This window comes from Hermetia illucens, chromosome 6 (assembly GCF_905115235.1).
Source record: "Hermetia illucens chromosome 6, iHerIll2.2.curated.20191125, whole genome shotgun sequence".
Taxonomy (NCBI): Eukaryota; Metazoa; Arthropoda; class Insecta; order Diptera; family Stratiomyidae; genus Hermetia; species Hermetia illucens.
Window position 1 is genome coordinate 39,897,698 of NC_051854.1, and position 15,438 is coordinate 39,913,135.

Here is a 15,438-nt window from a genome sequence, read left to right on the forward strand (position 1 = left end):
CGGGGGCCGGGGTCATTATTTTTATTATTATTTATTATTTTTCATATATTTTTCAATAAAAAAATGTTCAATGTATCCACTTTAAGATGCTATAATGCTTGCAGCTTTCTTGGCAAAATTTCGTGAAAATGACCAATTTTTTGAGCAACAAGTGAGGCTAACCCCTTAAAGTATTGGTTAAAAAATTATAAAAATTCATGCTTCGTGTAAAAAATTTAAATTTTATTTACTAGTTGAACCGCTCCATTTAAATAAAATTGAATTTGCATACAACTTCTAACAATTGCACTTATAACATGTCACTATTTAATTTTACACACATTGATGCAAGGTCAGTCAGTCGAATTCGAGTTTGTTCGATGCACCAATTGTGTTACTCACTTTAGTCGTAGTAGCTGTCTTCCCCCTTTCTTCCTTGGGGATTTCCTTCAGACGAGCGGAATCTATCAACCACTGACGATATTTGGTTTCGAGCATGCGACGTTGCTTCTTGTGCATCTTCTCAAGTCGCTCCAAGGGACCACCATAATCCTAGAAATGGAGAATGCAAGGATATTAATTAGAAAAATTATCTCGAATAAGGAAAATTATAGTAATACGCTATTATTAACTTTATTTGAAGAGATATCGGTATGAAAGGTATTTCGGAGCCCAGGCACCATATAGTGGCAGCTTCCTAATTTTTTTCACATTTTTTGGTTGGGTAGTTTCTGAGAATGGCCCCCTTAAAGAAATGATCACTTTCAACCCTCCGCACCCCCCACCTTTTTAACAAATGTCAAAACTAACACCGGCTTCGAAAAGTACTAATCGAGACCTTTTATTTGATACCCCACATGACTATATTTGATGAAAAAAAAATGTACACGCCTCTTTTGCATCTATGGCGACCCCCCCCCCCCCCCCTTAAATTCGACGTAAAATGATGTAACTCACTATATGCGTGAGCGTTCACAATTCCCAACTTGTTACCAAATTTGGTGTTAATCGCTACAACCGTCTCCGAGAAAAATGAGTGTGACGGACAGACAAACAGACAGACAGGTATCCCTTAAGCGCTGCTTTAGATGCCTGGAATTTGGCCACATAGCGGCGAAATGCACCGGTGACTGTGACAGGTAAAAAAATTGCAGAAAATGTGGTGGAGAAGGCAAGGCTGAGCCTGAATACATGCTTTGCAAGGAAAAAAAGAGCGTCGACTGTCGGCACGTTGCAGGCAGCAGCAGATGCCCAGTCTTTAGGAGAGCCTTGAATGCAGTAAAGAAATGAGGTCGATACAAATCAACCTCAACCAGCAAGCACTTCTCTCGCAGACCATCTATGACAAGGGAATCGAAGCTGCCATAATCAGTGAGCCTTATCGCAACAATAAGAGCGGTGCCTGGACTGCAGATGTAACTGGCAAGCCGGCAATATGGGTGTGTGGAAATCAAGCCATCCAAGAAGTGATGGAGTTTCCAGAAGTTGGATTCGTCAGGGCAAAAATAGCTGGTATCTATGTATGTAGTTGCTATGCTCCACCAAGCGCGATGATAACAGAATTCGAAGGAATGCTAGATATGCTAGTCTCGAATGAAAGAAGTCGAAACCCAAAAATCATAGCTGGTGATTTCAACGCGTGGGCCGTGGATTGGGGCAGTCGTATTACGAACACCAGGAGCTGTATCCTGCTCGAGGCTTTCGCGGAGCTAGACTTGGTGCTTGCCAACACGGGAAACGTTTCCACTTTTCGTGGGACAGGGTCGGGCTCAATAGTCGATCTGACATATGTGAGTACCGCAATGGCGAGGAGAATGACATGGCTTCATCATCATCATCATCAACGGCGCAACAACCGGTATCCGGTCTAGGCCTGCCTTAATAAGGAACTCCAGACATCCCGGTTTTGCGCCGAGGTCCACCAATTCGATATCCCTAAAAGCTGTCTGGCGTCCTGGCCCACGCCATCGCTCCATCTTAGGCAGGGTCTGCCTCGTCTTCTTTTCCTACCATAGATATTGCAGTTATAGACTTTCCGGGTGGGATCATCTTCATCCATACGGATTAAGTGACCCGCCCACCGTAACCTATTGAGCCGGATTTTATCCACAACCGGACGGTCATGGTATCGCTCATAGATTTCGTCATTGTGTAGGCTACGGAATCGTCCATCCTCATGGACATGGCTTGTCAGTGAGCATTATACTCACAGCGACCACCAGGCGATTTTCCTCCAGATCGAACATGGGCCATGCGTCAATGTGCGTTCCCGTGGGACTGGAAATCGAGACTGGTCCGTGAAAGGGCTTGAGGAAGATGCATTCATAGAGATGCTATTGGGAGGCCAAAATTCCTGCGGCTACGGAAAAGGTAGAGCAAATGATGGGACGAATAACTCGCAAAAAGGCGCTCAAACTATTGGTGGAATGAATAGATCGCGGTTTTACTGGATGCATGTTTTCGTGCTAAAAGGATCTACCAACGATCTAGAGGAAAACCGAACTTTGACGAGAAACGGCTAGTATATGTGAACCTTCGAGGTAGGTTTAAGCAGGCTATACGGACCAGCAAGCGAGAATGCTTCAAGGAACTTTGCGCAGAGGCAGACCAAAGCCCCTGGGGGACAGCATACAGGATAGTTATGAAGAAGATGAGAGGGCGAACACCACAAAACTGACCTGCCCGCATCTTCTGCTCGATATCGTGACGGCGCTTTTCCCCCCGGATAAAGAGGAGCGCAAACAACGCAAGCAAGCATTGGATGTCTACACCATACCTGCGGTAACTGAGGAGGAACTTACGCAAATTTGCCGGAGAATTGGTGATAACAAAGCACCCGGTCTGGATGCTGTTTCCAATAGAGCCCTTAAACTCGCTGTTAAGACCAGACCCGACTGGTTTATCAGTGTGTTTGAAACATGCATGATAGAAGGAGTTCTCCCCGACCGGTGAAAGAAGCAAATACTAGTTTTGCTCCCGAAGCCGAATAAGCGCCCAGGACACCCATCATCATACCGACCGATTTGCCTTATCGACATGGCAGGAAAGATGCTCGAAAGGGTCATCTACAACAGACTGGTCCCTATCATCGAATATAAGGATCGAAGTGACAATTTGGATTTCGTCAAGCCCACTCAACGATCGACGCCGTGGAGGTTGTTTTGAAGCTGGCTCGAGATGCGATGTCGTCCAAAAAAAGCTATGGCGAGGTAACGTTGGACATCTAAAATGTATTAAATTCCGGATAAAAAGCTCACTGGCTAAAGCGGGTGTGACTAGTTATTTGACAAAACTCTGCAGCAGTTACCTTTCGGAGAGGACACTTTGGTACGACACGGATGAGGGATCCAAGCAGTACACCCTCACCGCAGGAGTGCTACAGGGCTCAGTGTTGGGTCCTCTCCACGGGAACGTCATGTACAATGGGCTCCTTGTCCTTCCCGTGCCAAAGGAGGCCACGATAATCGGTTTCGCAGATGATCTAGCTGTGTTTGTCGTCGCGAAACAACCTGAAGACGCTGAAATGTACGCTAACGAAACTAGTAGCGCCGTAAAAGCGTGGCTGGAGATGGTTCTGCTTGACCTTGCGGAACAAAAGACGGAGGCGGTCTTGATTACCAATCGTAGGAAGAGGAATACGGTTAATATTCGTTTTGGTGGTCCTGACATCACTTTGAAACCGATTATCAAATGCCAGGGGTGATGATTGACGCTAAAATCAATTTCAAGGGACATCTGGACTATGCCTGTGAGAAAGCGGCAAATACCAGCGTATCATTAGCGCGGATGATGCCTAACATTGGAGGCCCAAGATACAGTCGCAGATCACTTGTGGCCGGAGTGGTGCGCTCCACACTATTATACGCGGCACGAAGTTTCGAAGGAAGCACTAGCGTGTGAGAGTAATCGTCAGAGGGTAAATATGACTTACCGCTTAGTAGCGCTAAGGGTGTGCAGCGCCTTTAGAACAATATCAGCCGAGGCAGCGTGTGTTATTGCGGAAATGATCCCGATAGACATTCTGGCAAGTGAGACACGCTGCCTGTACGAGGCAAGGAAAATGAATCCTCCTGGAAAGGATGCAGAATACCGAAAGGCGGCAAGGCGAGAGTCGCTGGAGAAGTGGCAGAAACGGTGGGACGACTCGCAGAGGGGTCGCTGGACCCACACTTTGATTCCCCGATTCCCCGTATTGAGGAGTGGATCCAGCGACGACACGGTGAGATTAACTACCATCTGACGCAATTCCTGCCAGGACATGATGGTTACAGGAAGTGCCTGTGTCCTGAATGCGGTTGCACACCTGAAGACTCGGAGCATGTTATGTTCCACTGTCCACGATTTTTCTCAGAAAGGAGGAGTCTGGAAGACTCCCTGAAAACCAATCTAAGCCCGCAGAACATTGTCGAGGAAATGTTTAAGTCGGAGGGAAACTGGTGTGCGGTGAACTCCGCAATCAAAAGAATACAAGAGGAACTTGGAAGAGCGGAAGGCTTGGTCGCTTAAAGCGCAGTCCACTCCGCGAAGTAATGCTTTGCGACGGTCCCGCGGGGAAGGAAAAAGGAGAAAATTGGGGCAGTTTTAGTGGGTGAGAATCACATACGCTGCTGCAACCTGGTGCGGCAGTGTCTTTGTAAGATTTCCACCCCCATCCATAAAAAAAAGACAGACAGACAGACAGTAAACCGATTTTAAAAAAGAACTGGTTACAAATCTTACAAAAGTATCCCACATATTTTACAAGATACGTTTGTGTATTTCAATGCCTCATGGAAGTCATATGGAATTCCCTATGAATCACTATCCCTGGTGTCCACAACAAATCCTATTCGATTAAATGCCAACCTATGTTTGCCATGGAATAAACTGAAAAGAAAACAGTCCTCCAGAGGAAACTTGAACAGACGGTGCAGAGGGTGGTGACCTTCGTATATTATGTGATAACATCTTCAGAACGAACTACTAATTGTCAGTTTTATTTCCTGGAGGAATATCATGTGACACTTATTCCAGAGCCAAAGAATTCAGTGATATTGTCACGCAGAGCTGACGGCAATAGCCACGATAGAGGCAGCATTCCGTTCACATTCGTGCCCAACTCGAGAACGGCCCGACAACTGTGAAATAGTTGAAAAGGACGAAAAGGGACTGTGGGAAAGGAGGTCAATGGTTTTTCATTTTACCGCTCTGGTCCGCAGAAGGATTGTATGACAGGGAACAAGGAAAAAGAGGAATGCACCGCCAGCAGAGAAGCTCTGACTGCAGCTTGTGCAGCAGCGGTACGGAAAAAGTGTCCTTGTAAGTTTCAGCTGAGCAGCATATGTGTGTCTCCTAATGAAGAGCCCAGCGCGCCCACTTCACATTCCTCCACTTAATGTCTTTTCTTTTCTTTCAATGGGCCAGGGCGTGTTTCATAAACGTTACATGCTTTTTGGTGATTCCAAATGATTTATCCACTTCATGTGTGAACACTAGTTACAAGTAGTCTACATTCTTGTGTTCACTGCGACAGTATCCTTTGAATCTTTAAGTTATAACAATTTCTAAGGCATGATGAAATACCATAAGGACAGACACTGGGAGCAAAACGCAATTATCATAATAAACACAATAAGGAGTAGTCACGTTTTTATGAGGACTCGTCTTTATGGTTATAATTAATTTTGTCCCGTGCAGTCAACACTGAGGGAGGCACTATTAGGTGTCATTAATTTTCTACCCAAAAACGTTCGATTTCGCTTTATATCCAAGAGCACAAATTATGCATGAATACAAAATAAGGACTTTACGACAACAATATATGCAAAGATAGATATTTGCTTCTCCATTTCATATGTGTTTGCTTTAACTTGGAGCTACCTTTCATTTCTGTAGATCCCTTAGTGTCGGATAACACGCTAAATACACCTAATCGGTGCGCTTTAAATTCCCAACTAAATATGTGCCCTAACTCTGGCTCGGAAATCGCGACTAGTCCTCCTTCCTAATTGTGTAGGTCCTATCATTCGCAGCTGGATTCAACTTGCCATTTTTCAAGTGCAGAACAGAACCAGAGTATGAAAATCGAGAGACTGTGCAAGCAGTACAGACCTACTCTGAAGTGTTTAAAGTTTTCAAGGTTTTAGACGAATTTTTTAACTTTATAAATTTTATAACTAGTATTGGTTTTGCTAATATACCTAATTAGTTTTGTGCTCAAATAGTAAAGTTGTCTGAAAGTGGCAAAAAGCGAACAAGGGGGAATGAATCCCCGGATGATAATCTTCGAAGTAAACTGAGAGTTCTGCGAAGACCACCACCATTACCATCTGAAATGGCGGACGCATCCAACCGGTTTAGCATTTTACAAGTAGATGAAAATGAAATGGCAGTGGATAGCGATACAGTTAATGTGGTCACCGCCACTCAAAAGAAGGTAAAAATTCCACCTATTGTCTTTCCGAAACTACAGAAAGCTGAAATTGACGAGGCGATGGAAAAACTCAATGTTACTGTATACTATGTCAAATATTCAGGCATCGGACGGAAACTTTTCACTGACACTATCGAAGACTTTGACCGAGTTATTAACCACTTCAAAGTAAATAAGACTGAATTCTTTACTTATTGTCGACCAGACAAAAGGCCGATCAAAATTTTGTTATCGGGCCTGCACAGCATGGATAATAACAAACTGGCTGAGCTGCTTAAAACCGAACATGGCATTACCTGTCTAGATGTAAAAAAGTTCGAACCATCGAAATCCCGCTACACCGAGCAAACGTTTTACATTTTATATTTTGAAAAAGGTACGATCAAGCTAGCGGATCTGCGTCGAATAAAATCAATTCAGCGTACAATTATCACTTGGAGTTATTATAGTAATGCACGAAGAGGCCCCACTCAATGTCACAACTGCCAGCTGTACGGCTACGGTAGCTCTAACTATAATCTGCCTACTAAATGCCAAATTTGCAGCATTTCGCACAAAACAACTGATTGCCAGTATGCAAAACTCCAACCTGATCTAATTAGATCATTTCTAAAGTGTGCTAACTATAATCTTCAGCATTTAGCAAGTGATCCTACTTGCCCAAAGCGTCAAGAGTATTTAAATGCTGTCAGGGGAGCCGCATCTAGACGAAATCATTCAAGTTACCGTCAGCCGACCAAAACCGCAGCCGTCAATCATTTCAACAATGAAAGCTTTCCTCCTTTAAAGTTACATGGTAATTCGAATTTGCAGCAGAGTGCTTCGAAGTCGAACTTTGAACCCTCACGAACATCGTTTAGTCATGCAGTCAGGAACGGACTGCCTACGACCAATAGTAGAAATACAATTAATAATGCGAGTAACCTGTTTTCTCCAGAGCAAATGATAGAACTGTCAGCCGAGCTTATCACATAAGTTTAAGAAATAACCATAAGTTTAAGAAATAACATCAAGCATAAAATACTACCCGCGTTCAAAACTGAAATTCTTGAGACTATTGCTTTAAGACTAGAGGAGTTGGATTTGAATATTGTCGTTGCTTACTTTCCAGGCACGAATCTTAATGTGCAGAAACTAAAAGCGTTTGAAAACGACCTTAAATTACTGATTAGTAAAAATGAAAAATTACTCCTTTGTGGTGACTTAAATGCACGACACCGTCATTGGAACTGTGTAAAAGCGAATAAGGCTGGCAAAATACTTGATCTTTGATCTTGTTTGTGAACGAAACCTTTTTATTCACACTCCCACAAGACCCACCTTTTTGAACCCTAGGGGATACGACTCTACATTAGATCTTGTAATTTCAAACGGTCGAATCAGCATCGACCAACCTGTAACAGGGGACAAACTATCTTCGCCTCATTTACCAGTAGCCTTTCAACTAACTTCTGAGACTTCACTATCAAATTCAGACGAATCAGTGGATAGAATTAGAATAAACTGGTTGAAATTTAAGAAATACTTGAATGATATTATACAGCTTAAAAATTTAAATTTAGCAAAGATCAGCTCTACCGACCAAATTGACTCTCTAATTAGTACCTTTTATTGCCATATTAATAGTGCCATAAAATTCGCATCCTATCCTGAGCAAGCCGATTTATTTCCAAACCAAGTCATTGATGAGGGAACCAAATTCCTAATTTCTTCAAGAAACCTACCTACGGCGTCAATGGCAGAAAACTCGACGCAGAAGCACAAAAACCGTGGTTAATAAGCTTACTAAAGCCATTCAAAGTCGAATCTTCGGTGCTAAAAATAAGCGATGGGGTAGAATGCTTCAAGAAATTCCTAAAAACGGTGATAAATTATGGAAATTAAATAAATTATTAAAGAAGAAGAAAATTATTCCGCCCATGCGGAACGCCAGTGATATTATTTACGATGATGAGTCTAAAGCGGAACTTCTAGCAAATCAGTTCCAAAAAGCCCATTTTGCGTCAGACCACTTAGGATCGGTTTTGTTCAACAAAACCGTTCAGGAGAGGGTGGAAAAACTGCGTACTTCTCTCTGTGATTTCGATGCTCGTGAACTTTGTTCCCCTAGAGAAATCAAGGCAATCATAAAGCACTTAAAGGTAAAAAAGGCTCCAGGTCCAGATCGGGTAACGAACTCAATGGTTAAGAATTTTCCTAGAAAGGCGATTGTATACTATAATTTCATCGTGAACAGCTGCTTAAAGCTCTCTTATTTTCCAAAAGTTTGGAAGGAGGCTACGGTAGTACCCATCGTTAAACCAGGTAAAGACCCAAAACTGGCTGACAGTTACAGGCCTGTTAGTTTAATTTCTAGTCTCAGCAAAATTTTTGAGAGAGTTATTCTAGCTCGTGTTAATAAGATTCTAAATCAAACGAATTTACTACCTGATTTTCAGTTTGGCTTCAGACCTAAACATTCAACTTCACATCAAGTGTTTCGGGTGACCAGCGAAATCCAAAAAATTTTCAAAGATAAAGAGTCCTTAGGATTTCTTACTTTAGATATTCACAAAGCGTTCGACTCTGTTTGGCACTATGGGTTGGTATACAAGCTATTACTGTTCAGGTTTCCAATATATCTGGTCAAGCTTTTACTATCATTTTTAACTGGAAGAAGGTTTACAGTAAAAGCAGGTAGCAAACAATCTTCAGATCGATCGATTCCAGCGGGGGTTCCTCAAGGTTCTCCACTAAGCCCTATACTGTTTAATATCTACACCTCGGACATTCCAACTGCCCCAGCGTGTAAACTAGCTGCAGTTGCCGATGATGTTGGCATTATTTCTTCCTCTAACGATCCTTCAACAATTATGTCATCTCTTGAGAACCAGCTGGATTCTCTGTATCAATTTTATTTTAGGTGGAAGATTAAAGTGAACCCTTCTAAAACACAAGCTGTGTTCTTTACGAAAAAGAGATGCAAAGCTAAGCTGCCAAGCAGAGACATAAATTTTCTTGGGGAGAGTATTAAGTGGTGTAATAGCTTAACATATTTAGGAGTCGTCTTGGATAAAAAAACTTACATTTAAAGATCATACTGATTCAATTTGTTCGAAGATATCTAAATCATTTTGCTCGCTTTACTCGCTGCTACACAGAAATTCTAAACTATCGGTAGACAATAAATTGATTATGTTTAGAATGGTTATCCAACCAATTATTTCATACTGTGCTCCGGTTTGGTCTCAATGTGCAAGAACACATAAACTTAAAGTTCAGCGTGCGCAAAATAAAATCCTCAAAGTAATTTTAAACAAATCGTTTGACTTTTCAACTGAAAAACTGCACAATGAGGCAAAAGTCAAATATGTTGAAGATTTATGCTTATCGAACTCCGTCAGATTTATGAACAACTGTAGAACTGTTGGCAACCCTCTAATAAATATCCTATGCTCGTCATAAATTCTAGGTTAAGTTAGTTCAAGTTAAGTTAAGTAGGTTAAGTAGATTTAGTAATTTTGAACAAGGTTTTTTGCACTTTTCCTTGGGTAATTCATACCATAGAACGAATTTATTTATTTGCGATGCAAATTTTAATTTTGTAGAGTAAAGATGAGTCTGGTATCTACAGCCATAAGTTCTGCTATTGTATAGAAGGTTAAGATCATGAATAAAGCCGAACCGAACCGAACCAGAGTATAAGAGAATTGGTACTGAACAACCATGAACTGCGAAACCTTTTAACAGCCTGACCGGTAGTCACCAACGTATCGCACTGGCGGATAATAATTCCACCAGTGACAGAGTTGTGGACCAATGTTGACATCAGACAGTAGTCATCGAGCAACTCTTGGACGGCGAAGGGGAACAGGGGGGATTCTTCCGCTGCTTTAATTACCCTCAAGTGGTTCCATGTCCTAGCGCGCAATGATCAATTCTCCAGGGACTTTTTCCATTCGTGCATCGTTAAGATCAGCGGCGCCTGGAAGGTGGTAAGGCTCAGGGCCTCATACGACGAGGTTCCCAGGAGACAGGTTGCTTGCCTCTGCTTCAAAGTCCCAGGATTCCCATGGACGACGCGCAAATGGAGGGTGCCTGGAGACATTGGAAAAGGCGGACTATAAAGTGCAGTTCGGAGTCAGGAACGCAAAAGTGAAAGTGTCCGATTTCGCAAGACCTAACAACGACCTGGATCCAGTCGGCGCCGCCAACGAGCAGTTGGCAATCAATGCGCGTTCGCGGTAATTCTAACAAAAAGATTTATGAAATGAAAACTCAAGACCGTCTCCGTCGCTAGATGGAATTTCTTCAGTGCCGAGTGTATATACACTAGCTGTTCCCGAAATATCGATATATGCTGAAAACTTTAAACGGCGGAAACGGTGTTATTTCTTAAAAGAGGTAAACCTCTCTTTAATTTTATTATTAACACAAATTTATCGGAGAACACCAACCTTCCATTTCTTTAGCCAGGTGAACTCCGACGGTTTGGAAGAAGTATTTGATAGCACCCTACTACCCAACAATTGGGCTTCCAGGGCGGAGAACTGGAGAGGTCTGACTAGAGATCCTCCTCAGATCACAGTTGGATACTTTTCAGTCCAGATCTCACTGCAAAGCTTTCCAACCCTATCAGGGATGTTTCCAACATCTGCTACAGGTACAAATATTGGCAACCATACATGGACTCCCTGAAGAAGTACAAGTCGATAATGAAGATTTCCTAGAGGCGACTCCGGTTGGACTATTGTCAGAACACTGAAAGCACCAGCGAATCTGCGAGGCTAAGTAAGAATATAAGAGTCCATCCTTTCTAGTCGGAAGGTGTCTGGATGGAATCTTCCGCACTTCCACCTTGCTGCCCTAGAGTGCGTCCTGAACATTAACTTAAGGAGAGTTGAGCAAAGTATGCTTGTTGGCCGCAAGATGCAGAATCGACTTATATCCGACCAAAACAAAGCTGATGCAATTCACCACCAAAAAAAGGGTAATCGAGTTCCACTTCGCATGGCCAAATGAACAAAGATTGGTTTTCCCTCCAATGTAAAGTTTCTGGGTGTGTTTCGGGGACCTAAGTTAAATACGAAATCGAACATAGAACTGAAGGTTAAGAGGACCTGTATAGCCTTCTACGCCTGCAAGAGGACCTTTGCGAGCCAATGGGGTCTCCGCCCGAGGATGATTCTCTGAATGTAGACAGCCGTGGTTCGTCCCACCCTAACGTACGGTTCTATGTGATGGCAGGCGCTGCCCGACCTCTCCTCCTACACGTCCATATTAAGTATGTTGTAGCGTTCAGTGCTAACAGACCATGACAGTCCGGATGTTAGACAGTGAAGTCCAACAGCCACAGTAACTTCCTAGAGGAAGTACCTCGAGAACTCCTGGCATTCCCTACAGACTACACCATACGGAAGCCAAACTTCACGAGGAAATTTTCTGTGTACTTTCCAACCAGGGCTGAATAGAAGACCGGAGATGTGTTGCGAGGTTATGACACATTATGCTTCACCTACGGGCCAAATATGGTCTGTGGATGACCGGTGCAGGAGTTTTCTCGGATATACACAGTGCAGCCGAGTAGTACGATCTCACAGAATACGCAAGTTTACTCCAAGTAGATACTGGAACACTGTCGATGGCTGAGGCATGATCCGAGCCCCAAACTGCACTCAAAAACGATATCCTATAGGCTGATGGGACACTTCAAGAATGCACTGAACAGTCTTGGCGGCACGATCAAGGTCGCCCTTCTCTGGGTTCGCGGTCATAGGAGGCTCTACTCTTGGCAGTTCCCTAAAAGACCACAGTTCGTGTCCCGCTAGCGACTGTCACTACTTAGTAGCCGCGGAGTCAGATGGCAAAGGATCACCATATGCACCAAGTCAATGAGGATTTAACTCGCCTGTAACAAGATCCGATCCGAAAAACTCCCGTACCAGACGCGTACGCTGTCTGTAGAGGGCGCTAGCCTATAGGAGGCCTTGTTGCCAAACTCGCCATATCTTACAATTCGAATTGCCAAAGCTGCAGAGGAGAGGGAAGAATTCTCAGGCACTTCCATTGCGATTGCTGAGTTCTTGTTAAAGCTAGGCTACGGACAGTAGCTAAACGATTCTTTGAGGGCCTCCGGGAAATTTCTAGTTAATAGGGTGGAAGAGCAGCTTTCCTTCGTGAAACTTACAGGCTGACTCTGAAGATCTGGGCCGGGTAGACTTCGCCTCGTTGTTCTTACCACAATAGTCATGGACTTGGAGTTAATGACATCCAAACGGTGCATCACAACGCAAATTGGGCCACTGATACCTAAATACCCATCTGTGGAATATATTTCTCCCTGAAATATATAGGAGTACTTAATTGTTGATTTGAAAAAGGAGTTCTTTGCCCAATGACTCCGCGTCCGCTCCCTCTGCTGGCGAAGAACCCTTTAGTACTCCAAATGAACAGTTGCTGGTTTAAGATATTGATCACTGCCACGCTCCCCAAGTTCACGCTAGAAGTCCATAGAGTTCGGGATTCCCTACCTTCTTTTGGTTTACGTAGCTTACCGCTTTCCAGATACCCACCACATTCCGAAGATTGGCCCCCTTGTGTGCAACTGAAGATGAAGAGCCTGCAGGGATGCGTTTGAGCCAATATTTGAAGTCTGCGTAACTTCAGGATTGGTGCATTCGGCTTGGTTCTGTCTGTCCAAATTATCGCCCCATATTTTTAGGGCGGACGCCCATTTCTTCTCTGATATGGACCAAAGCTTCAAACCTTTAGTAACTTTCCTACTAATATATATGTTTCCAGAGTACATTCTAGTCTAGTGTAATCCCAAATGCTATATTAGATATTGAAGATATTGAAGTTGAAGTTATCCACCCCATTCAGTCTAATAGGTTTTAAGTGATCAAGCTGGGTTTCCAAGTGAATAGTACTATGATGGTCTTGGCTGGATTGATGCGCAGCCCCACTTTCCTACACTAGTTACTAGTAATTCTTCATCTCTAGTAAATTCCGTCATATCCTCGTACAGATTAATGTACTATCGTCGCCATAACCATGGACCTTTATTCCAATTTATGTTGTTATTGTTAGCTCTCTCAGGAGTCCGTCAACTACTATATTCCTCATAAGTGGTGAAAGTGCCGCATCCTGTGGGCAACCTTGGGTTGTTTTCATTACAATGGAATTGATCCAGAAGGCTAAAGTGCTCCCAACTAGATTAAGGTATTCTGTTTTTCTTCATGCGATATATTGTCGAAGGCGGCTGGTTTCTTGGTATATTTGGCATCACATAATATAATACATCCGTGGGAGACATGGTCGTATTTCTCAGAGACCTTATTGGAATGAATGGGAGGGTTTTCATGTGAGAATGTTAGTTTTAATGTACCTTTCCAAACTTCTCGATTGTTTTCAGTATAAAAGATGTCAGGCAAATTGGTCTGAAACGGTGAGCTGCCTCTCAACGCCCTTAGGCCACTCTGGAGCAGTGCTGAAAATATACAATCCACTCCGGGTAATTTCAGTGCAGGAAAGGGTCTAATCAAGCTGTTACAAATACACAGCATTCAGATTAAAATACGTTCCTCGACAATATAAACTGACAAAAGTGAACATGATCCCTAAACCAGGAAAGGAACTCAGTATAATTCAACTGCTTTCTTCTTCTTTTTCTTCAGCCTTTTTCCCGTTCACAAGCGGGGCCGGCTCGTTGTGATCGGTTTCGTCATTTGGCTCTATCAAATGCCTGATCTGGATGCAATCTCAAGGCTTTTAAATCCCCCTTCAGCGTATCAAACCACCGTTGTTTCGGCCTGCCTTTTGGTCGTTTACCATCGACTTCGATGTTCAGACTAATCTTGGCAAGTGAACTCTCGTTAGCATGAATTGCGTGACCATACCAATGAAGACGCCTCTCTCGCTATTTTTCCACGATCGGTGCAACCCCAAAACGATCGCGGATATCCTCGTTTCAGATGTAATCAAAACATGTCACGTCACTAGTCCAACGTAACATCTTCGTCTCCATTACCGCAAGACGTCGTTCATTGTCTTTTATAGTCGGCCAACACTCAGAACATATGTATCTGAGCGGCTCCCACGAAGAAGGCGATCAGACCAGAACCTGCAAAAGGACAATTTTGCACCATAGGAACCGGGATGGCCATCTGAAAGTAGGTGGCGCGGCAGGATTCGCAGCATTCGAAATTTATTTCGAATTTATTCACGCCTGCCGCAAAAAACTAGGTCCGCGAGGGGTCCTGGCGACAGCCACCCAGAGCGCAGCGCCACGTCGCCTAACAATTTACGACCCTCTCAGCAGGCGCAACTACCTCATCGATACTGGTGCGGAGGTTTCGGTTCTTCCCGTACCCCGGCAACATCAACATTTTCCACAACCGCTCAAACTTGCGGCAGCAAATTCCTCCCACATAAACACATACGGGTATAGGCAAGTGGACGTGAGTCTTGGCTTGCGTAGGACATTTTCGTGGCGCTTCATCCTGGCGGATATCAGCGCAGATTAGGCGCACACTTCTTGTATCACTATGGATTGCTGATGGACTTGCAAAATAAGTCCCTTATAGACCCCATGACCAACCTTAATTCGTCGAGACAAATGGTATCTCACCCAGGCAATAATCTTTCCGTTCTTTTAGAAGACATTACCGACTCTCGTGTTCGGGCACTTCTCCAAAAGTTCAGCCAGATTACTACCGAGTGTAGTCTCTACAAACCAGTGAAGCACAATGTGCAGCACCACATTATCACTACTGGTTCCCCGATCTTCTCGAAAGTGCGTCCTCTACCATCCCAGAAACTGGCTATTGCACGGAAAGAGTTTGGACAACTCGTTCAACAGGGTATCTGCAGGCCCTCAAACAGCTGTTGGTCTTCCCCGCTGCATATGGTCCCTAAGCCGAACGGCGAATGGCGCCCATGTGGGGATTACAGAAGGCTAAATGCACAGACTGTTCCTGACCGATATCCAATTCCACTCATCCACGACTTTGCGCATCACCCCGCGAATTGCCGCATCTTTTCGACCTTGGACTTAACCAAGGCTTATC

At 43.7% G+C, this 15,438-nt stretch overlaps 1 protein-coding gene across 2 annotated transcripts in view; it reads right to left on the reverse strand.

Annotated features, from left to right (window-relative positions):
* Nucleotides 1–200: 200 nt before the first annotated feature.
* The window catches only part of LOC119660183, an 85,886-nt gene continuing 70,648 nt past the window's right edge, over nt 201–15,438 (reverse strand). For both annotated transcript variants that reach the window (XM_038068594.1, XM_038068593.1), the window contains one exon: nt 201–531. In XM_038068594.1, coding sequence (XP_037924522.1) covers nt 337–531 — 195 coding nt within the window. In that variant the 3' untranslated portion in view covers nt 201–336. The remainder of the gene's footprint in view (nt 532–15,438) is intronic.